We start from the raw sequence: 22,097 nt of genomic DNA on the forward strand, positions 1-22,097 counted from the left end.
TCTCCAAATAGGCCAAGTTCTGTTGACAACTGCCTCCTGTGAGGTTCCTGGAAAGCCACTTACTTCCTCTTTCTGGGCCTCAGTTTCTCCAACTCAGAACTGTGAGGCAGCTCCAGCTAACTGGGCCCACAAGGAGGCCTGAGGAGCAAAGGGACAGACCAGGGAAGGGAACCAGCATGTCCTAGGCACTGGGCCAGGTCCTGTACTGCATTCTATCTACTGAAACTTCTCCACAACTCTGACAGAGACCTGTATGGGGCCCAGAAAGTGACAGAGCTAGGACTTGAACCCCCATCTGTCAGACTCCAAGACACTCTCCCCGCAGCAAGCCCCAACCATGTGACCCCAGGTGGGCACAGTCAGTGGGTGCAGCTCAGGAACTCAGTCACCCTCGGCAATGAGCTGGACAGCTGGACCTGCAGGATGGGGAAGAATCCATAAACCAAACTGGACTGAGCCTCTTTCAGGGAGGGTGGCAGCCTCCTTGACAAGGGCATTTGCAATGCAAAGCAGCCCAGCCACAGCCAGAAGAGGACAGACACTCAGAGAGGGCTGGGCAGGCCAAAATCCAGCCACCTCCCTCCAGCCAGGCCGGGGGTGCCTGGGAACCTGTGGCTGGCCCAGGCTCTAAATCATACGACAGCCCAAGCGGCCAGCTGGGTGCAAGGTGGCCAGGAATACTCCTCCCCGTCTCAGCCCCTCCAGGCACAAACGCTGGTGGGCTCTTTGTGCAAGTCTGAGGAATGGGCCTGTGTGCAAGGCCCCACGAGGGGGCTGAAAGAACGAACCCCCACCTATCCAGCTGGTCACCTGCAGCCCGGCACCCTGCCAGTTTCCTCAGGCCCAGACCTCCCAGATCACTCAGCCCTGCCTTGTGCAAACCTGCCCCAGACACACATAATCCCCAGGACTCTCTGGGCCCACAGGGGCGCTTCCACGTGCCAAGTGGCTAGATCTAACTCATCATCCCCCCCGCCCCCCGCCCGCAGGCGCGACTGCCCCAGCTCCTACCTTGACGACAGGCTGACAAAATCCCCGCCATCCAGCAGCCGGACCTTGCAGAAGAGGACTCCGTTCACGAAGGGGACCGCAGTCAGCTCCTCCAGGGTGAAAGTGGTTTGGAATTTGAATTTCTTCTTCTTCATCAAGAAAGCCATGAGCGAGTTCCCTGAGTCTGAAGCCCCGAAGGCCAAAAAAGGGGGGGAAGCCAGAAATCCCCAGGATTCCTTTCCCTACACCACACCCCCTCCTCAAAACATCAGAGCCGGATCCCGCCCAGATGGTGGCGAAGGCGGCCGAGCAGGCGGGGATCTAAGTCCGGAGGGCCCAGGTCTGAGCGACCAGTCCAGTTCGCGGGCCGGCTGGCTTCACCGTCGGGGAGCCGGGGCTCGGAGCGGCTCGGAGTGGCCGGGGGCTTCACCTGCATGTAAACAGCGGGGCATGGCCCAGGAGGCAGGGGCAGGGGTGGAGGAGGGCGCGCGAGCGGCCGGGCTGGCAGGCAGCATCCCGCACCGCGGTCACCGGGGGGCTCTCGCCGCACTACCGGGCGCGGCTGGCGGACCGGTGAAGCCGAAGGCGGCGGGCGACCCCGCCCCCGCCCCGCTGGCGGCCGGGGGAGGCGCCCTAGCCGCGCACACGCCCCCGCACCTGGGTGCCCGGCGGCCCGCGCAGGTGAGTCCGGGGCGGCTGAGGGCACCCCCAGGGGGCGACCGGGAGCTCTGGGGGGCCTCTCCGGGAGGCGCGGCGGGGACAGTCCGGGCCGGGAACGGCCGGCCACGGCCCCCTCCGGGCGGGCACCGGGCTCGGGCAGTCGGGGCGCCGCCTCCTCTTCAGTCCTGCGTCCCGCGCCGCGGGCCCCGGCGGAGCTGAGGCGCCTTTCCGGCCGGCCGGTGGCACCCGCCTCGCTCGCCGCCTCTGCCCAGCACCCCGCGAGCAGCAGCGCCGCCCCCTGCGCGCCGGACGCGGCCGCCCGAGCCCGACGCTACGCGGCGCCGCTGGGAGAATGCTGAGGCCCAGCGCGGCCGCCCGCGGAGCTGCCGCCGAGCGCGGGAGGGGCGGGGCGCCGGCGGCCCAGCCTGCCTGCAATTGGGCGGCCTGGCGGGGCAGGTGCGGAGCGCGATTGGCGGACGGCGGCGTGGGGCGGGACTCGCGAGAGGCAGAGGGGGCTCAGGACGCTTGGATTGGTGTGTCGCGCGGCTGGACCCGCCTCCTCGGTCGGGGCGGGGCGGAGGGAAAGGGAGAGGGGCCCCTAGAAGGCAGTGGGAGGTCGCGGGGCGGGAAGCCCGGGCTGGTCCGGCAAGGAGGAGGGCGCGAGCAGAAGAAAAGAAGAAACAATGAAGAGAAGAAACAATATGAACACTGGCTATAACGGCCCTCCAGTGTACCCCCAGACTTGAGCTCGTTAGCCACTAAATCAGGCCCAGAGGCAGTGAGTCCCATTTTTCCAAAAACACCCAGAGAGGTGGCCAGAACTAGACCAAGCAGGTCCTCCGCCTGGGAATCTCTAGTTCTGAGCATTGAGAAGGAAGTGTCTGCAAAGGCTTCGCCGAGGGAGTGACTTGGAGCAGTTCACGCAACCTGTGCTAGACCCAGCTTCTCCCCCAAGCTGCTTTCCAAGCCTTTTGTTGTCGATTAGCTTCTTAAGCTAGTTATTGCTAGTCTCTCTGACTACATTAACTGCCCTGGGTACAGAGACCGCTTCCAGAGCTTCGTACCTCCCAGACCCTGGACACACTGTAGTTCATTCATTCAGTCCCCAAATGTTAAGGGGCAATCTGCTTGAAACCAGGCTCAGACCCAGCAGTGAGTTCCTGGTGGCCCTCTCCTCTCCAGCCTCCATCTAAGCCCAAGATCAGGTGGAGGAAGGAGCAGACAGGGACACAGGCAGCAACAAATCTGGTAGATGAGAACTGTGACAGCGACTGGAGAGGCTCGCTAGAGGCAGGATGCATCATGCCCTGAGTTAGGCAGGGGCCATGCAGAGGGAGCCTCTAGAGGCCTGGGGACAGAGAATGTGGTACCCACAGAAGCCGTGAGTACTTCCATCTGGCTGCATTGAGATTCGAGGGGCAGGGGGCAAGAGCTGGAAGGCCAGTAGTGGTTGGATCTTAGAGTCTTGTAGAGGAGAGTAAGGAGGGGAGCCATTCACACATTTTGAACAGGAGGGTGACCCAGATTTGTTTTTTGTTGTAAGAAGCTGGCTCTGGCAGGCTGTAGTGTGGAGGAGAGAATATGGGAAACAGGGCTGAGGGACCTTGTGCATCCAGGCAAGAAATGATGAAGGCAGAACCTCTGAGCTGAGAGAAAGCGAAGAGGATGGATTTGAGAGGCATTTGAGAGACAGAAATGGATTGGACTTGGGGCTGAGTTACGTCCAGACATGTAACTGAGGGCTCAGATTTCTGATTTCTTTCTGCCTCCCAGCCATAAAATGGGATGATGACCTCTACTTCCCTCCAGTTGGTCCCATAATTTAGAAAACACAATTAAGCCAGATAGGTGAAAAACGGTAAGAGCAGCTCCCACTGCTATTATGTACCCCCATGTATAGCTAGGGTAGCTGAGGCCTAGAGAGTTTAGATCATTGGAATGGGGTCTTAAACTTGGAGGATAGGCACTAGAGGGCTAAGCTATGCTACCTGCTCTGTGGGGTGTGTTCTCCTCACTCATCCTAGCTGGGCCTGCTCCACAGAGGAAGGGCCCAGGCCCACCTGACCCCAGGAGGGGATTTCAGAGGAGAGGACCAGCCAAGGAGGTCTCAAGCCCTGACTGGCTCCTCGGCTATGACCACGAGTAACCCCAAACTGCTCTAACAGGAAGCAGGGTGGGCCTGGCCACCAGACTTAGCTCCGTCGTATATTTATCTCTCTTTAGCCTCAGGGCTGGGAGCCCAGGAAGTTTCCCTTTCCTCATTTCCCAGATGGTGCCTGGAGAAGGGAGAGAGCCTGGTGCCAGTTCAGGATGCTCCATTTGGGGTGAGACAAACCCATGTTAGAATCCTGGCTCTGCTGCACATTGGCAGTTTGGCCTTGGTTTGGGACACTGAGGCTTGGGGACTCCACATAGAGAGGGGGGTCAGTGTGATATGGCTAAGACCCCTTGCTCTGAAGCCATCAGAGAAGGATTCAAAATCCAGCTGACTCAACACTGACCACCTGTGTCACACAAGCTTTGGGTGTACTTTGCATGCGTAGAAAGGAATCTGGAAGGATACACTGTAAACTTTTTTTTTTAATCACTGAGTCATAGTTTTTCACCTGTAAAAGGGGAATAAGAATACCAACCTGGGGCGCTGGCTGGCTCAGTCAGTAGAGCATGAGATTCTTGATCTCAGAGCCATGAGTTCAAGCCTCACATTGGGCGTAGAGCTTACTTAAAAATTAAAAAAAGAAAGAAAGAAAGAAAGAATACCAACCTTTTCAGAATGTTATGAAGACTTCAAGAGGCCACACCTGGAAATGGCTTAGGCCGGGGATCTGAGCGAGTGGTTAGAACGGAGCTCCAGGCCAGCATGTCCACACTTCTCCAGCACTCCCAAATTCCCAAGCATAGTCTGTCCTACCTGCTTGAGGCCCTGAGCAGACATAAAGAAAGCAGTACCTAACAAGATAATTCAGACAAGTGGTCTGGAGAAGGAAATCCCGGGAAATGTGAGAGAGGATGATTGGATGGGGGTTCCTGGGCTGTGTGAGGGATTATCTCAGCCCAGACCTACATAATAAGGAGGACCCTTGGGACCCCTAGGTGGCTCAGTCGGTTAAGCATCTGCCTTCGGCTCAGGTCGTGATCTTAGGGTCCTGGGATCAAGTCCCGCATGGGGCTCCTTGCTCAGCGGGGGGTCTACCTCTTCCTCTGCCTGCCGCTCCCCCTGCTTGTGCGCTCGTGCTCTCTCTCTCTCTGACAAATAAATTTTTAAAAAAGTCTTTAAAACAAAACAATAATAAGGAGGACCCAAGCCTAGGAAGCTCTGGGGGCAGAGGCAGGGACTGGCGTGTTTGGGGAACTGTGTGTGACTGGAGGGGAGTGGGTAGAAGGAGCTGAGAGAGAGGCATGGGGTCAGGCAGGAGCCTGCTAATATAGGCTCTGTGAGCTTGGGAGGAGATTGTTTTTGTTTTGTTTTGTTTTGCTTAAAGATTTTATTTATTTATTTGACAGAGAGAGAGACACAGTGAAGAGGGAACACACGCAGGGGGAGTGGGAGAGAGAGAAGCAGGCTTCCCGCTGAGCAGGGAGCCCGATGCGGGGCTCGATCCCAGGACCCTGGGATCATGACCTGAGCCAAAGGCAGACACTTAACGACTGAGCCACCCCAAGGAGTTTAGATCCCCCCAAAGGGACACCCCCGGAGGATGTAAGCAAGTTAGTGACAAGATCCAAAATTCCTCTTTCAAAGTCCTCTCTGGTGATGTGGAGAATGGATTGGTTACCAGTGGGCAAGAACAAGGCCAGGCAGACAGGTGAGGGGGCTAATGCAGCCGTGCCAACAGGTAGCTCAGACTAGCGTGGAGCCAGAGCACTGGGAAGGGGAGGGGGACATGTGGCAGAGGAAGAGCTCAGCACTTCCTGAGCAACAGTAGTAGTTTCTCAAATAGAGCTTTTTGAATATCCCCAGGGTTCTGAATTTGACTGGATGCCACCTGGCTCCTGAAGTCGGGGCGTAAGTGAGCACAGGCACTGGAATAGGTGTGGGGAAGGAGTAGAGGGAACAGAGGAATTTAGTGGGACTCTAGCCTCGAGAATAGAATCACAGCTGCAGAAACTGGGAGGCCTGAGACAATCCTCACCTTTGTCTGGCCCTGGACAAACTCTCGTGATACTGTTTACCTCTCTCTCTCCCCCATTACAGCACAAGCTTCACAGGGTCCGACACCTCACCCACGGTGTCTGGATGTCCATTTCAGGGCCCGCCACACAATAGACACTCCATAAATGACTGCCCAAGGGACAGATGCCCAGATGCACACATGATATATGTGTGTATATATGCACGTGTGCGTGGATGGCTGGGTAAATGGATAGATGGGTGGATGGACAGGTGGGTGGGTAACTGTAGATATAACCACATCACCTCCTACTCTAAAACTCCTCAGTGTTGCCAGGAACTACCAAAATTCAATTTGCATAATTCCTTTTTTTTTTTTTAAGATTTTATTTATTTATTTGAGAGAGAGAATGAGATAGAGAGAGCATGAGAGGGGGGAGGGTCAGAGGGAGAAGCAGACTCCCTGCTGAGCAGGGAGCCCGATGCGGGACTCGATCCCAGGACTCCAGGATCATGACCTGAGCCGAAGGCAGTCGCCCAACCAACTGAGCCACCCAGGCGCCCTGCATAATTCCTTTTTTTAAAAAAGATTTATTTAGGGGCGCCTGGGTGGCTCAGTCGTTAAGCATCTGCCTTCAGCTCAGGTCATGATCCCAGGGACCTGGGATGGAGCCCCGCTTCGGGTTCCCTGCTCCCCGGGAAGCCTGCTTCTCCCTCTCCCACTCCCCCTGCTTGTGTTCCTTCTCTCTCTGTGTCTCTCTCTGTCAAATAAATAAATAAAATCTTTAAAAATAAACAATAAAAATAAAAATAAAAAAGATTTATTTATTTGAGAGAGAGTGCACGCACCCATGCACAGGTAGGTGAGCAGGGGGAGGGGCAGAGGGAGAGAGAGAGACTGATCCTCAAGCAGACTCCCCGCTGAGCGAGGAGCCCAATGCAGGGCTCAACCCCAGGACCCTGAGATCATGACCTGAGCCAAAATCAAGGGTCGGCCGCTTAACTGACTGAGCCACACAGGCGCCCAGAGCACAGTTCCTTTTATTTTTTTTATTATTATTTTTTTAATATTTTATTTGACAGAGAGAGACACAGCGAGAGAGGGAACACAAGCAGGGGGAGTGGGAGAGGGAGAAGCAGGCTTCCCACAGAGCAGGGAGCCCGACGTGGGGCTCGATCCCAGGACCCTGAGATCATGACCTGAGCCGAAGGCAGACGCTTAACGACTGAGCCACCCAGGCGCCCAGAGCACAATTCCTTTTAAAGTAAATTACCCAATAGCAGCACTCATGCATGCATGCAAAGGTACATATGCACGATGGTCCCTGGACTCTCATATTATACAAAAATATTGAAGCATCTGATGTCTGGCAATAGGAAGAGGGAAGCCTTGAGGGCAAAACTGCATTTTGTTCTCTGCTCCATCTTCGGCACCCAGAAAAGTGCCTGGTACACAATGGAGTTCAGTCAGTATTTGTCAAATGAGGGCAGGTGTCATCGATGAGATGCCACATGGCTGCTGAGAAGGCTGTAGGAGATGTGTGTGTGCCGAGGTGGGAAATGTCCAGCCTACTGTGGCAAATCAGGTCACAGACCAGTATATAAAGAGCGAGCTTATTTTTGTCTAGAAGAATGGATACATTTATGTATGCATAGGAAAGAATCTTGAAGAATACACCCTAAACTGTTACCAGAGGCTTCCATCTGGGGAGAGAGTTTAGAGGGAAATTTTCCCTTTATTTTAATGGGTATTTGGGGTATTGTTTGTTTTTTGTAATATGATGAATTTATTTTGTAATTTAGTAGTATGTCATTATAAGGATATGACAAACAAAAGCCTTGCCACATTTCTCCATCACCCTCTGGATAAAATCAAAGGTCCTTAGCCTGGCACTCAAGATGCTCTGGAACCGCTCAGCCTCTCACTGCCCGCCTCCCTCAGGCCCCTACAGCCCTGGCCCAAGATTCTGGCCTTGTCCCCTGCCCACCTGGTGACACCTACCAAGTGTCAAGCTTCAGCTCAAGCATCTTCTCCCACTCCATCCCCCCATGTCAGGCACAATTCTCTTTCCCTGCTCTGTGCCCCCAAGTTACCAGACATCCGTGTGCAGACAAAACAAGAGTTCTGCTTCTTTTTGCTGTCACAATAAGTGGTGTATACCTGGCACTCACTGGAAGGGAGGCTGGGAGGGAGGGAGGAGAGAAGAGAGGAGAAAAGAAAAGAAAGGAAAAGAGACAGGGAAAGAAAGGGGAAACTGAGGTGGGGTGGAGAATGTCACTTGCCCAAATCACCCTCCAGGCAGCTGCCCAGCTGGCCTGCTCTCTGTCACCTGACACGCAGCCCAGAGTGCCACGCCAAGCCGCCTTCCCAGCCTTGCTTGCCAAGGGCGGTCGGTGCTGATTCACTGGTGACTGGGCTCCGATTATTTGCAGAACTGGAATGGCAGCTGAGCCACCACAGCAGCTGACCAAGCGTGTATTGATTGGTGCTGGGCCCCTCGCTAATATCAGAGCCAGTCACACAAGAAGATAAAGGCTCCAAAGAACTTGCCCACGGAGATGCATCCTACTTAAACCTCCCACAGCCAAGTCCACAAGTCTCCCCATTGACCAGTGATTCTGCCCTTTCCAACCTAAGCCTGACCATCATCACTCATGGAGAGAAGTCATGGTTCAGGACACGAGACCCAGAGTCAGGCGGCCTTGGGTTCTAGCCCAGGGATTACTGATTCAAAGAGAATTTACATATTTACTGTTGACAAATGTGGCCAGGGGCGCCTGGGTGGCTCAGTCGGTTAAGCTTCTACCTTCGGCTCAGGTCATGATCCCAGGGTCCTGGGATCGAGCCCCGCATCGGGCTCCCTGCTCAGCAAGGAGCCTGCTTCTCCCTCTCCCTCTGCCTGCCGCTCTACCTACATGTGCTCTCTCTGTGTCAAATAAAAAAATAAAATTTAAAAAAAAAATTAAAAAAAAAAGAAAAATGTGGCCAAACAGCCTTCCAAAAAGGTGGGATCCATTTATACTCCCACCAAGAGTACAAGATAGCACCCATTCCCACATTTTCTCCATCTTTACCAATCTGTTTGACAAAAAAAAAAAAAAAAAGCTATATTACTGTACATTTCTTTCACCAGACTCTTTTTGGCAATTTTCATTTCTTCCGTAAATTGCCTGGCCTATCCTTGTCCTTTTTTCCCAATTGGAGTAGTCATCTTTTTGTTATTTATTTGTGATAGCTTATTACATATTATGGATATTAACCTCTGTTATATTTCAACATTAAAGTATTACTTCCACTTAATCAACTGTCTTTAGACTTTGTTTATAATGTCTTTTTGCCTCACAGAAGCCCCTTATGAAGCCCCAGCTAAGAGACAGGAGTCAATGTCCTTCAGGGGAGAGAGCCCAGGCTGGGAGTTGGGAGCCCAGGTTTTGAGTTCCACCCCTATCACTGACTCACTGTATGACTTTGAACCAGTCCCTGATCTCTCTTTATCCATTAAATAAGAGTATTGAATTAAATGGTGTTTGAGGACGTGTCCACCTTCACGGTCTAGACTGGCATTATTAATAGAACTTTCTGCAGTTCCATATCTGCACTATCCAATATGATGACCACCAGCTACATGTGGCTATTGAGCACTTAAAATGTGGCTAGTATGACTGAGGAATTGATTTTTATTTTATTATTTTTATTTTATTTATTTATTTATGGAACTGAATTTTTTTTTTAAGTTTTATTTATTTATTTATTTGACAGAGAGAGAGACACAGCGAGAGAGGGAACACAAGCAAGGGGAGTGGGAGAGGGAGAAACAGGCTTCCCACCGAGCAGGGAGCCCAATGCGGGGCTCGAACTCAGGACCCTGGAATCATGACCTGAGCCGAAGACAGATGCTTAACAACTGAGCCACCAGGTGCCCCATGGAACTGGATTTTAAACACCATTTAATTTAAATTTAAAATTTAAATCGCCACAGGTGGCTAAGGACAAACATATTGGACAGTGTAGGTCCAGATCCCCCTGACCTCTGAGCGTGATGCAATAGACACAGTGACAATTAAGGCAGGGAGAGAGAGTCCCTGTGTGACTCGGGGCAGGGCACTCCACCTCTCTGAACCTCAGTTTCCCCATCTGTGCAGTGGGGCCCACAGCAGTCGCTGCCTCCTGGGGTTGTTGAGGAGATCTGATCAGTGAATATGTGAAGGCCGAGGCCCAGTGCCTGACCTGACACTGTGTGAAATCAGGCCAGATTCCCAGGCTGAAACATGACCATGTGTCTACCCCATTTCCATTGTGTCCACTGTATCCAGAGACCCGTAGGTGGCTTTCCCCAGACCTACCCGTCTTTCCCTATGGCTTCGAGGACAGCCTTACCTTCTTAAACCATGCCTTCTGGCCTCAAGCCCAGAACTCCAAATCATTAACCCGATAAAGTCCAAACTCTAGCCTGTGTTCCGGGCTCTGACCACTGGCCCTGCTCTGAGAGTCCTGTCTTAGTACCACCTGCAGGGCAGCCCAGCAGCCTCACCACCTTGCTCTTCCTGCCTCCGAGGTCTCCAGCCTGCCGAGGTCTGCCAAGCACTTCATTCCTCCATGTTTCATTCACAGGTGTTTATCACACCATCTGCTCTGGGACTGAGGCTGCAGAGGGGGAAGGGAGGAGCACGCAGGTGTATGTGGCTCAAGCAAAGAGAGCTGGGGTATGCCTGGGGGGTCAAGGAGAGTTTGAGGAGTGGTGGGAACGCAGAGTGGGCCTGACCTGGTGTGTATGACCTGGGCAGGCCTTCCCGAGTGGGACAGGCATGTAAGGCCAAGTCTGATGAATGGGCAGAAGTCAGCCAGGAGAGAGGGGAGTTGGTGGAAAGTCTAAGCCGAGAAGATGGAGGAGCCTAGAATCTGTGAGAGGCGAGGGCAAGCCTAGAAAAGTAGGCAGGTTGAATCTCAGATCTGTACCTCTGAAACAAATAATGCAATATATGTTAAGAAAAAAAAAAAAAGAAGAAGAAGAAGAGGGTAGTGGGAGGGGAAGAGTGAAGCGGGGGAAATCGGAGGGGTAGACGAACCATGAGAGACGGTGGACTCTGAAAAACAAACGGGGTTCTAGAGGGGAGGGGGGTGGGAGGATGGGTTAGCCTGGTGGTGGGTATTGAGGAGGGCACGTTCTGCATGGAGCACTGGGTGTTGTGCACAAACAATGAATATGGAACACTTCATCTAAAACTAATGATGTAATGTATGGGGATTAACATAAGAATAAAAAATAAAATAAAATAAAACAGTAAAAGTAAAAGTAAAAAAAAAAGAAAAGAAAAGAAAAGTAGGCAGGCCCCATCCCACAGGAGGGCCTGGCAGGTGATGATAATGATGTTGTGCTTTATCCTAAAGGCAATGGGGAACCATGGAAGGTGTTAGAGAGAGGGTGATGTGATGATCCCAGGCCAGCTCCCTACATAGTCTTTGTCTACCTGTGGGAGTCAGGAATTTAACTACTTTCACTTTCCTTTCTCTGCCTGTTACCTGGATCTCAAGATATTTCTTAAGCACACAGTTCCCAGAGCCTTCCTTCTGCCTGAAGGGACCTGGGTTCAAATGCCAGCCCTGCCACTCCCTGGCCCTATCGCTTCAAGCAAATTATTAAGCTCTTTCACCTTCAGTGTCCTCACCCATAAAATGGAGATAATGATCCCTTTGCACAATTACACAAAGTATGAGGGGAAAGTGCATGGCATAGAGCCACTTAGGAAAAAGAGTCCAGTTGAATTCCTTCTGTGCAAAGTCAAACTGAAGCCGTGGAGGGGGGCTTGAGGGGGCATCCCAAAGAGCAGGCAAAAGTTCCATTTCTGGAAAGTGGCCCCGTAGCCCTGCTGGGCCTAAGCACGGTGGAAGGTATGGTTGGCTGAGGCCTTGTCCGGACAGCCTGACTGTATGGGAGGTGAGCTCAAATGAGAACTCCCCCCACCCCTTCCCCGACCCCCTGGAGCTAGACTTCTGGACTTTCTTAGACCAGGAGTCGGCAGGTGAACACAGCTTACATAACCGATCAGGAGTCCGACACCTTTCACCCAGTGATCAGGGCCATGTTTGCTGAGAAGAGGTGTTTCCAGGTCACCTCCCGGTCCTCCTAGGCACACACACAGCCCCTCAGCCCTTGCTGAGCTCTGCTTATTTTCAGAATTCTTACACTCCCCAATGTTACTGTCAGCAACAGCTATGATTTTTATTTTATTTTTGTAAAGATTTTATTTATTTATTTATTTATTTATTTATTTATTTGTCAGAGAGAGAGCACAAGCAGGGGGACTGGCAGGCAGAGGGAGAAGCAGGCTCCCCGCTGACCAAGGAGCCCGATGCGGGGCTCGATCCCAGGACCCTGGGATCATGACCTGAGCCAAAGGCAGACGCTTAACCAACTGAGCCACCCAGGCGCCCCAACAGCTATGATTTTTAAATGTGAAAGTCATCCCTGGTGCCATTTAACGATGAGGCATTGGAGGAGCAGTGGGGGACAAGGGCTACAGCAGGGACCAGAGAGCGGACCAGGGTATGAGTCCTAGACTCCTCCTCCTCTTAGCTCAATGACCTGGAGCCAGTCGCTTGGAGTCTCTTAGCCTCAGTTTTAACAGCTGTAAAATGGGTTTAGTGGCCATACTTACCTCATGAAATTCTTTTGAGGATTCAACGAGGGAATAATGTATACAAAGGATTTTGCAAATTACCTGGCACCTGGGAAGTGCTCCTCGAGGGTTAGCTACCAACATCACACCATGTTTTGTAACCTGTCCTTTCTACTCAACTCATTATGAACCTCTCTCCAGTGACAGTAGGGAATTTAACACTTGAGATTTCCTGACACATCCCGAACTCCTGACTGCCAAGGATCACAGGGCTGCAAGCTGGGAATCCCAAATTTTAATCTCCTGTTTAAAATTTGGGGTCCCACCTTCACAGACCCTAGTCCCCACTTCCCACTTGCGGAACAACGGGGGGATGAGGGTGGAGATCAATGTTTGCTAAAGGCCCTGCTCTCTGATTCTGCATTTCAGAACTATAGACACCAGAGTCTGCACCTCACCCTCTCCTTCCTTCCTTCAGCAAACATCACCCAGGATTCATGTCCCAACTCTGCCACTTTTCGGCTGTGTGACCTTGGACAAGTTATGAAACCTCTCTGTGCCTCAACTTCCTGATCTCTAAAAGGGGAATATACTACCCATTTCCCAGAAGTGTTATGAGTAGAATGAGTATTTGTAAAGTGCTCAGAATAGTGCTTGTTTGACTAGAACAAAGACTGAGTGCCCACACTGCCAGGCACTGATGTAAGTCCCGGGACACAAGTGTGCACAACCGGACAAGAGTTCTGACCTCACTGAGGATTTTGGAGGTGGGGGCTTGGCTAGAAATCAACGCCAGTGATGAGCCCCAAGGTGGGGTGGTGTTGACTATTCTCCTGCAAGGGGGTTGGCCTTAAAAAGGGCCTTGATGGGGGCTCCTGGTTGACTCAGTCCATAGAGCATACAACTCTTGATCTTGGGGTCGTGACTTTGAGCCCCACGGAGGGCACAGAGCTCACTTTAAAAATAAATAGATAGAAGGGCGCCTATGTGGCTTAGTTGGTTAATTGTCCCACTGTTGATTTTGTCTCAGGTCGTGATCTCAGGGTCGTGGGATCGAGCCCTATGTAGAGCTCTGAGCTCAGCTCGGAGTGCTTGTTCCTTTCCCTCTGCTCCTCTCCCCACTCTCTCTCAAATAAATAAATAAAATCTTAAAAAGATAGATAGATAGATAGGTAGATAGATAGAGAGAGAGAGAGAGAGAGAGAGATCATTGCAAAATTCATATGTTGAAATCCTAACCCCTAAGGTGATGGTATTAGGGTGTGGGCCCTCTCAGAAGTGATTGGGTCATAAGGGCATAGCCTTCATGAATGGAAAAGTGCCCTTATGAAGGGACCCCAGGAGTTCCCTCCCACACTGCACCATGTGAGGACACCACCCGAAGATGGCTGTCTGTGAACCAGGGAGCGGGCTCTTGCCAGACACCAAATCTACTAGCGCCTTGACCTTGGACTTCCAGCCTCCAGAACTGTGAGAAATAAATTTCTGTTGTTTATAAACCACCCAGGCTGTGGTATTTTGTTAAAGCAGCCCAAGCAGACTTAGATAATCATCATCCCCATTTCACAGAAGAGTTTATGTCTGTCCCCCTCCCCATCCCCACTGGCCCCAGGACCTAGCACATCGGGGAGGGGGACAGTGAGTGAGTGCTGAATGCAGGAGGAAAGGAACGAATGAACACGAGGACAGGCTGATAGCAACCCTTCCACGGGTCAGGGGTCAGGGGCCCCTTGGGTCCTGGAGGGCAGGGGTGCAAACGTATGTGCTTGTGGCCACCACCCGGGGCTCGGTGGAGACATCCCCAGACTGGGCAATTGCCGGTGTCTTGACTTCCTCTTCCATCACCACAGGTGATGCTTCCCTAAACACTTACTGTGTGTGCCCCAGGCACTGATCTTAGGTTTTCTTCATGTGAACTCTTTTAATCCTCATAAGACCCCATGATGTATGTCCCATTTCACAGATGAGGAAGCTGAGGCACAGAGCAATGATACCACACCCAGGGTCCCGTGGGTAGTCAGTCAATGATGGAGCTGACTTCAAATCCAGGCAGTGTGGATCCCACGCCTGAGCTCCCACCCACTGTACTGCGGAGACATTCTCCTTCTCTTTTCACCCCTGCTCCTCCGACTTCAAACATAGCATGTACCCTGCAGGGGGAAGAGACTAGAAATCAATAGCAGAAGAAAAACTGGAAAATTCACAAGTATGTGGAAATTATACAACACACTCTTAAGCAACTAGTGAGTCAAGGAAGAAATCGCAAGGGAACTTAGCAAATATCTCGGGAACGAATGAAAACGAAAACACAACATGCCAAAATCTCTGGGATGCAGCACATGCAGGACTAAGAGGGAAGTTTATAGCAGTAAATGCTTACATTAGAAAAGAAAGATCTGAAAGCAAAAGTAAAAATTCAAGCGTTGCATGATTGTATGCTATAGAAAGCAAAAGTTTAAAAAACGGAAGACTCCCATGATGTTCCTCCCTGGAGATAACCTCTGTTTAACAGTGTGGTATAGATGCTTCAGATCGTTGTTTGTTTGTTTGTTTGTTTTCCCAACCTTGCAGGAATATTATCATTAAAAAAAAAAGCAAAAATGAAATAACACAACACACGTTGTTTTGTCACTTTCATGTTTTGTTTTGTTGTACTTAACAGTGACTCTTGGAGGCTGTGCCTTGCTGGAACATTCTCTTCAGGGACTGCAGTTGTCCGGGACGAGGATATCCACACTAGATTCAGCCAGTTCCATCAGGATATGTCTGGGGGTGTTGGCAGTTTCTAACTATTTCCAGCCACTCTGCGTGAGCACCCTCGTAAGTGCCCCTGTGTGCTGGTGGGAGGCGTCTTGGCCAATAATTCCCAGAAGCAGAATCTCTGGGCCAAAGGACAAGAACGTTTTTAAGGTTCCCTCCTAGAAGGCGAAGCCAGCTTTCCTTAGAGAGTAGGAGAGAGTTGTATCCCCTCACCTCACCATCCCTGCTGTCATCTTTGCCCAGCTGGCCTGTATGAGATCCAATTGTTGTCTTGCCCTGCCAAGCCTCACCCTCGAGAGTGACCCAGCCTCTTGTGATGACAGTCCCGTTGCTACCCAGTAGGGTCCAGAAACTGACCCTTCTTGTCAGGACTATCCATTGGATGGCTGAGACTGGAGCACTTTCTCAAAAACCCCAGAGTTTGTTTTTTCGCTCATTTAGGAACGCCAGCAGTGTCCGAAATAAGCCGTTGGAGAGAGGCCAGGGCTGCCCGGCGCAAACTGCCAGAGCCCCAGTGTCGGGGCGAGTGGTGCCTAGGCTGGCCTCTGATAAGCATCTCCACACATGTGCAGCTGCGCTGGCTGAATTCCCTCCAGAATCCAGCTAGTGGCTTTTTCCCCTGAATCATCATGACTCCCACAACACAAGCGCTGACGTGATCAGCGTCCTTCGGGGCCACTCGTAGCAAACATTTCCCCCCAAAATATTCATGGGTTTGTCCGGCTGCCACCTCCGAGAGTTGCAGGCAGTCAACTATGATTGCCAGTGGCGGGGGGGATGCGGGGGGGGGGGGGCAGAGTCACAGGGAGAGTGGCCAGTCACCTGGAGGCCAGGGCAGGGTCCTTATCATGCCCTGTAAGCTTTGCCTGGGGTAACTTTAAGCAAAGCGCTTGCCTAATGTGAGGCACACTGTACATTCTGTTCCCTCTTACCTGGACCCCTTCCTGCCACACACTCGGCCCTCACTGCTTTGCCTGGCCCGCTCCTTGTCACTCTATAGACCTCAGCATCAGCTGTCACTTCGGCGGGGAAGCCCTCGCTGACCCCTCCAGGCAAGGACGGCCCCTTTCTAGATACTCTTAGAGTTCCAAGCTTTGTAGCACTTAAAACAGCAGTGTCCGCTCATTATGTGGGTCATTGCTATTTATGTCTCTCCCCACCCAGGCAGGGAGGCCCACAAAGTAGGGTGTGTGTCTTGGTCTGTATCCCAGTGCCCGGAAGAGGTGCATATCAGTGCCTAGTGGGCAGTGGTTACAGGCATGACGTCAGAGCCAGGCTGCCCAGGTTGGAATCCTGCCTCTGTGAACTAGGGCAAGTTACTGAACCTCTTTGTGCCTTAGTTTGCCCATCTGTAAAATGGGGATAATAGCACTTACCCCATTACATGAGCGGATACAAGTGAGGTGCTTGGAATGGGTGCCTGGTCTGTAGAAGATGCAAATCAGTGTTAATGTTAGCCTGAAACACTAGCGGTTGGACAAGGTTCTCCAAGGTTCTATCTGCACTGGGGTCTGCTACTCAGCACCGTCCTGCAGGGAAATTGCTTAGCATGTTGCAAGCATACCTTATATTGTGCTTTTTGTGGTGGTGGTGGTTGTGTCAGGGTTGAGCCATATGCCTGCAACTCTGGGGCCAGTGATGAAAAGCCCCTCCGAGTCACGTTATTCTGCCTCCTCTGCTCACTCCGTGCGTATCTCTCCACCCCTGCTACTCCTGACAAAGCCGGACCTTCCTCTGCATAACCTAGCTCAGATTCCTCAGAGGACTTTGCCACGACCTTGTCGGGGCAGAGCTTTGCTGCCCTGGGGCAGGGGCCCGAGCAGCTGTCCCCAGGGACGGTGCTATGGTAGAGGGTGGGGAACCACTCCACGGGAGGGGGCTCGAACCGGGCTGGTTTTCTAGTGCTTGGGCCCCTCAGGACAGCTGCACCGTAGGGAGGCACCATGCTGTCTGGGGACTCAGTCACGCCGTCAGATTGTCTCTGCTTGCAGAACAAAGTGCACAGCCTTTAGGGGGCAGCCCAGCCCCTGCCCGCCCCTCCTCTGAGAAGCCCTTGTGAACCCCTTACAAAGCCCCGCATCATACAGGACCCCACCCCATTGGCTGACTGGCTCCCTCACGTGACCCGAGATGGGCCAATCAGATTCCAGCTTGGCAAATTGACTCTGAACTAGTCTCCGCTGGCCCGTGAACTACCTGCCAAGGTGTAGTCGCCTGCCCAGAGAAACAGGCAATGGGACAGGTGGCCGTTGGCCCTAAGAATTCAGGAGTGGCCTGCTGGTCTCCCGGGTCTCCGATCTGGTCCCTAGCAAGCGGGACAGCGCTGCTTCCTCTCTCTCCATATACTAGAGGCCTTACCCCCTTAGAGCCAAGCGTGGGTGGGCGCCCCTTCCTTCACCCACCCCAGCTTGCCTTTCCCCGCGACACTTGCCCTGCCTCTGCGGAGGAAACCCTGCGGCCCCTTCCGCGGCTGATTTACTGGTCTAGCTCAGGCTGACCCCTCGGCCTTCCGGGAAGCATCTGCAGGGCTGTTCTCGTCACTGCCCTGGGGGCCGCCATGCGTGGGGACCAGTTCGCAGGAAGCCCTGGAGTCTGGGTCAACTCATGCCTCCGCTCTGGCTGAAGAGGACCAGGCAGGGGGAGGAGCTAGGCCCTGCTTAGGGCGCTTGTTTAGTTTTCCTTTTGCGAAATGGAAATTGTTTTATAAATTCGGACGTGTAGTTGTACGCAAACACAGAAGAGTTTAAAGAAAAAAGTCTACTTCACGTCCGATCCGTCACCCAGAAAATGCACACACACGAAGCCCCCCCCCCACTCCCCCGGAAAGGAAATCAGACTGTATATACAGTTGGAACCTGCTTCTTTTTTTTTTTAAGAGGCCATCTTTCCTAAAATATAGCTTTATTGGAGTATGATTGACATGCAATAAACTGTACATATTTAAAGTGTATGGGTTTCAACATATGTGTACCCCCCCGAGTCCATCACCACATTCACCGAGGACGAGCTTATCTATCACCTCCAAAAGTTCCCTTAGGCCGTTTTGGAACCCCTCCTGCCACCCCAAACACACACACACACACACACACCAGCAAACACTGATCCTGCTTTTTTGTCCTACAGATTAGTTTGTATTTTCTAGAATGCGATATAAATGGAATCATACACTATGGCTTCTTTTATTTTGAGATCCATACATGTTGTGTGGATTGATAGTTCCTTTCTTTTTATTGGTAAGTAGTATTCCACTGTGTGGATATACCGTTTTGTTTATCTGTTCACCTGGTGATGGACCTTTGGGTTGTTTCCAGTTTGGGGCTGTTAGATGTAAAGCTGCTGTAAACATTTATATATCAGTTTTTGTATGGATCTGTGCTATTACTTCTCCTGGCTAAATACCTTGGAGTGGAATGGCTGAATCACATGGTGAGTGTATGTTTAACTGTTTAAGAAACTACCAAACTGTTGTCTAAAATCATTATACCGCCCCACAAGCACTGTATGTGATTTCCAGTGACTCTACATCTTTGGAAATATTTAATATGGTCACTCTTTTTAATTTCAGGTATTCTAATAGGTGTGTAGTGGCATCTAATGATGGCTTTATTTTGTGCATCCCTGGTGACTATGGAGTGGAACTTCTTTCATATGCTTATTTGAGGCTGTCTTTGTATATGGCTGAATGGAGATCTACATTATTCTTAATGACTGTGTAGTCCTACCACATTGGATCCATCTTTTTATTTCATCAAGACCCTACCGGTGGACATCTTGGTTGGCTTTGATATTTTGCTGCTCCATGTAACGCCTCGGTATACAACCTTGTATGTGCATTTCTGCGTATTTGTCTATTTCCATCAGGTGGCCTTGGTGGGTAAAAGGAAGGCACGCTTTTAAAGCTTTTGAAACGCATTGATAAATAGCTCCCCTGGAAACCTGCACCCATTACAGCCCGCCTCATTGACAGCATGGAGGAAACAGTCCCTGCTTCTAATTTCAGGCAGAAGCCTCCAGAGCGATGACTTGCAAGGTTTGAGGAAGTCTTTCAAGTATGACCCCATGACTTCTGGCCAGAAGCCAGAAATAAGGTCCGATGGCCACAGGACTCCTTTGGCGTGCCCTTGGAAAATCATTAAGATGGTCTGGGGAGGGGCGGCTGTTCGGGGATGGTCTGGGAAGGAGAGGAGAAGCTGGGGTCAGGCTTGGGTGTGAGCCCAGCTATATTCACTCCTGACCTGTGACCTTGGGACAGCCACTTGACCTTTCTAACCACGGTTTTCTCAGATGTGGAATAAAACAAATGATAGTAACCCCAAGAATGTGAGAGCCCTTTACAAAGTCAAAAACATTCCACAAAGGTGTGTTGTGAGGAGCCTTTGTTTCCTCTCCAGAAATGTGGGCGGCACACACTTCCTCCTGGGTTCCTACCTGAATGACAACTGCCTGTTAAGGAAGGGCAGGACCTGGCGAGGGAGGGAGGAAGAGTGTGGTGGGCACAATGATGATTCCCTCTCCCCCCCGCCCCCCCCCACCCAGAGGTGTCCACATTCACATCCAGGGATTACTGTGAATATGTTAGGTTACATGGCAAAGGGGATTAAGGCAGCAGGTAGAATTAAGATTGCTACTCAGCTCACCTTAAAATAGGGAGATTATCCCGGATTATCTAGGTGGGCTCAATGTAATCACAAGGGTCCCTCAATGTGAAAGAGACTGAAGAAAAAAACAGACGGCAACATGGGAAGGACCATGTCATGTGGTTGGCTTTGAAGATGGAGGAAGGGGCCATGAAGCAAGGAATGCAGGAAGCTTCTAGAAGCTGGAAAAGATAAGGAAATGGATTCTTTCCTAGAGCCTCCAGAAGAATGCAGTCCTGGGAACACCTTGATTTTTGCCCAGTGAGACCCAGTTCAGACTTCTAACCTCCAGAACCGTAAGATAAAAAGGTTTATGTTGTTTTAAGCTACTAAATTTGTGGTAAGTTGTTACAGTAGCCATAGGAAACTAATCCAGGAGGACAGGTGGGTCCATCGGGAGCAGAATGCCTGGAGAAGGATTGGAGTGCCCCCACTTCCCGAATTCCTCAGTGGGGAGTGGCACCAGCAAATGGGTAGCAGCAGGCTTCCTTGTGTCCTCTGGGGAACATTGAACAATGTTTCTTGCTTTGGTATGGATTAATGGCAGGTGACAGAGGAAGGTAACCCCGTGCAGGGGGCCTTGAAAGCCAGGCTGTGGGTATTCTGGAGGCAGTGTGGGGCCGTTGAGGGTTTCAGGCAGGGCAAGGAGACGATGAGAACTTGCTTTTAGCAGTAGGGATGGGGTGAAAGAGCACTGGGCTTGGAGTCAGAGAACTGGGTTCAAATCCCAGCATTGCCTCCCCAGGCAACGTTGGGGCAAGTTACTAATGATCTCTAGATTTGGATTCCATTTCCTAAAAACACTGGGGCTATTTCTGGAGTCCTTCCCAGTCACGGAACACAGCTGGCCCAGACCAGGCAGGGCCTCTTGGGATCAAAGGGAATTCTCTGGCCTAATACCCAGAGGGTAGAGAAAGTTTAAAATAACAATAATAACAATAATAATAATAAAGCAACATGCATTGAGCAGTAACCATAGGTTAAGAATTTCACGTAATGAGGGTGCCTGGGTGGCTCAGTTGGTTGAGTGACTGCTTTCAGCTCAGGTCATGATCCCCAAATCCTGGGATCGAGTCCCACATCGGGTTCCCAGCTCAGCGGGGAGCCTGCTTCTCCCTCTGACCCTCTTCCCTCTCATGCTGTTTTTCTCTCTCTCTCTCAAATAAATAAATAAAATCTTAAAAAAAAAAAAAGAACTTCATGTAATGAATCTCATTTAATCTTCTTACCATCCTGTCGACTCCCCAGTGCTCTTAGGTTAAAGGTCAGCACTGTGACCCACAAGGCCCTGCCCGTGTGGTCCTGCTGACCTCTGGGGCCTCATCTCAGACCTCTCTCCCCTTTACCGTGCACTCAGTTTCTCTCTGTCCCAGAAACGAATGGGACATGCACCTTGCACTTCAGGGTCTTTACATAAGCCATTCCACCCACCAGGAATGCAGCAATCCTGCCCTCCACCCTCTTGGCTCCTCCTTTCTCCCATCTCAAGATGGCGGTCTAGTTGCCCTGCCTTCCAGCTAAATCAGGTTCCTGCGTACTTGCACTTGATTTCAGATGACATGGCCCCATATACAAGTACATAAAAGTACATACCTATGTAGTTACCCATTCCTCCCCTTGGGCCATGGGGGCCAAGAGGCCAGAATGGTAAATGTTTGCTGAAAGGAAGAAGGAAGGAAAGAAACAACGAATTAACAAATAAGTGTTGCTTTAAGTGCTGAATGAATGAATGAGTAAAGAAATATCAGTTTCCTGAAGGAACAAATCAATAAATTACCATTTGCTGTGGGAATAAACAACAGAGCCCAAAGGTTGATATGGTTATCAGCCTCATCAAGAGAAGATCAAGGGGGGCGCCTGGGTGGCTCAGTTGGTTAAGCGACTGCCTTCGGCTCAGGTCATGATCCTGGAGTCCCGGGATCGAGTCCCGCATCGGGCTCCCTGCTCGGCGGGGAGTCTGCTTCTCCCTCTGACCCTCCTCCCTCCCATGCTCTCTGTCTCTCATTCTCTCTCTCTCTCTCAAATAAATAAATAAAATCTTAAAAAAAAAAAAAAAGAGAGAGAAGATCAAGGGTTTACCCAAAGTCAAAAGGTGAACCTGAAAGGCTCCTCTCTTTGCAGGAGGCGGGGGCTGGGGACAGGGCCCATCTGAGCCAAAGGGTCACCGCGAGTAGGGGTCAAGGCTGGAGGAACTTGGGCCTACCATGAGGCAGGTCTGCTGGGGAAGCATCTTCAAGGGCAGCACAGAAAGAGGATGTGCTGAGCACAGCTGCCTCAGCAGAAGAGGAAGGAACTGGCGGGAGGTGGCGGGGGGAAGGGGG

The 22,097-nt window shown here is 51.4% G+C and overlaps 1 protein-coding gene and 1 long non-coding RNA gene across 3 annotated transcripts in view; one reads left to right on the top strand and one right to left on the bottom strand.

The window, feature by feature from the left end:
• EEIG1 (estrogen-induced osteoclastogenesis regulator 1) overlaps positions 1-2,019 on the bottom strand; it is a 34,565-nt gene extending 32,546 nt beyond the window's left edge. For both annotated transcript variants that reach the window (XM_045883220.3, XM_045883219.3), the window contains exon 1: positions 1,012-2,019. In XM_045883220.3, the coding sequence (XP_045739176.1) occupies positions 1,012-1,157 (146 nt within the window). In that variant the 5' untranslated portion in view covers positions 1,158-2,019. The remainder of the gene's footprint in view (positions 1-1,011) is intronic.
• Positions 1,533-20,889, top strand: LOC135362737 (uncharacterized). Its single transcript, XR_010407820.1, has 3 exons — positions 1,533-1,671; positions 15,042-15,199; positions 18,705-20,889. It is a non-coding gene; the product is annotated as an uncharacterized LOC135362737 (long non-coding RNA).
• The last annotated feature ends 1,208 nt before the right edge of the window (positions 20,890-22,097 follow it).

Source organism: Mirounga angustirostris, unplaced genomic scaffold, assembly GCF_029215605.1.
Source record: "Mirounga angustirostris isolate CCGP_5_RB_7025 unplaced genomic scaffold, mMirAng1.0.hap1 SCAF_15, whole genome shotgun sequence".
In the NCBI taxonomy this organism is placed as follows: domain Eukaryota; kingdom Metazoa; phylum Chordata; class Mammalia; order Carnivora; family Phocidae; genus Mirounga; species Mirounga angustirostris.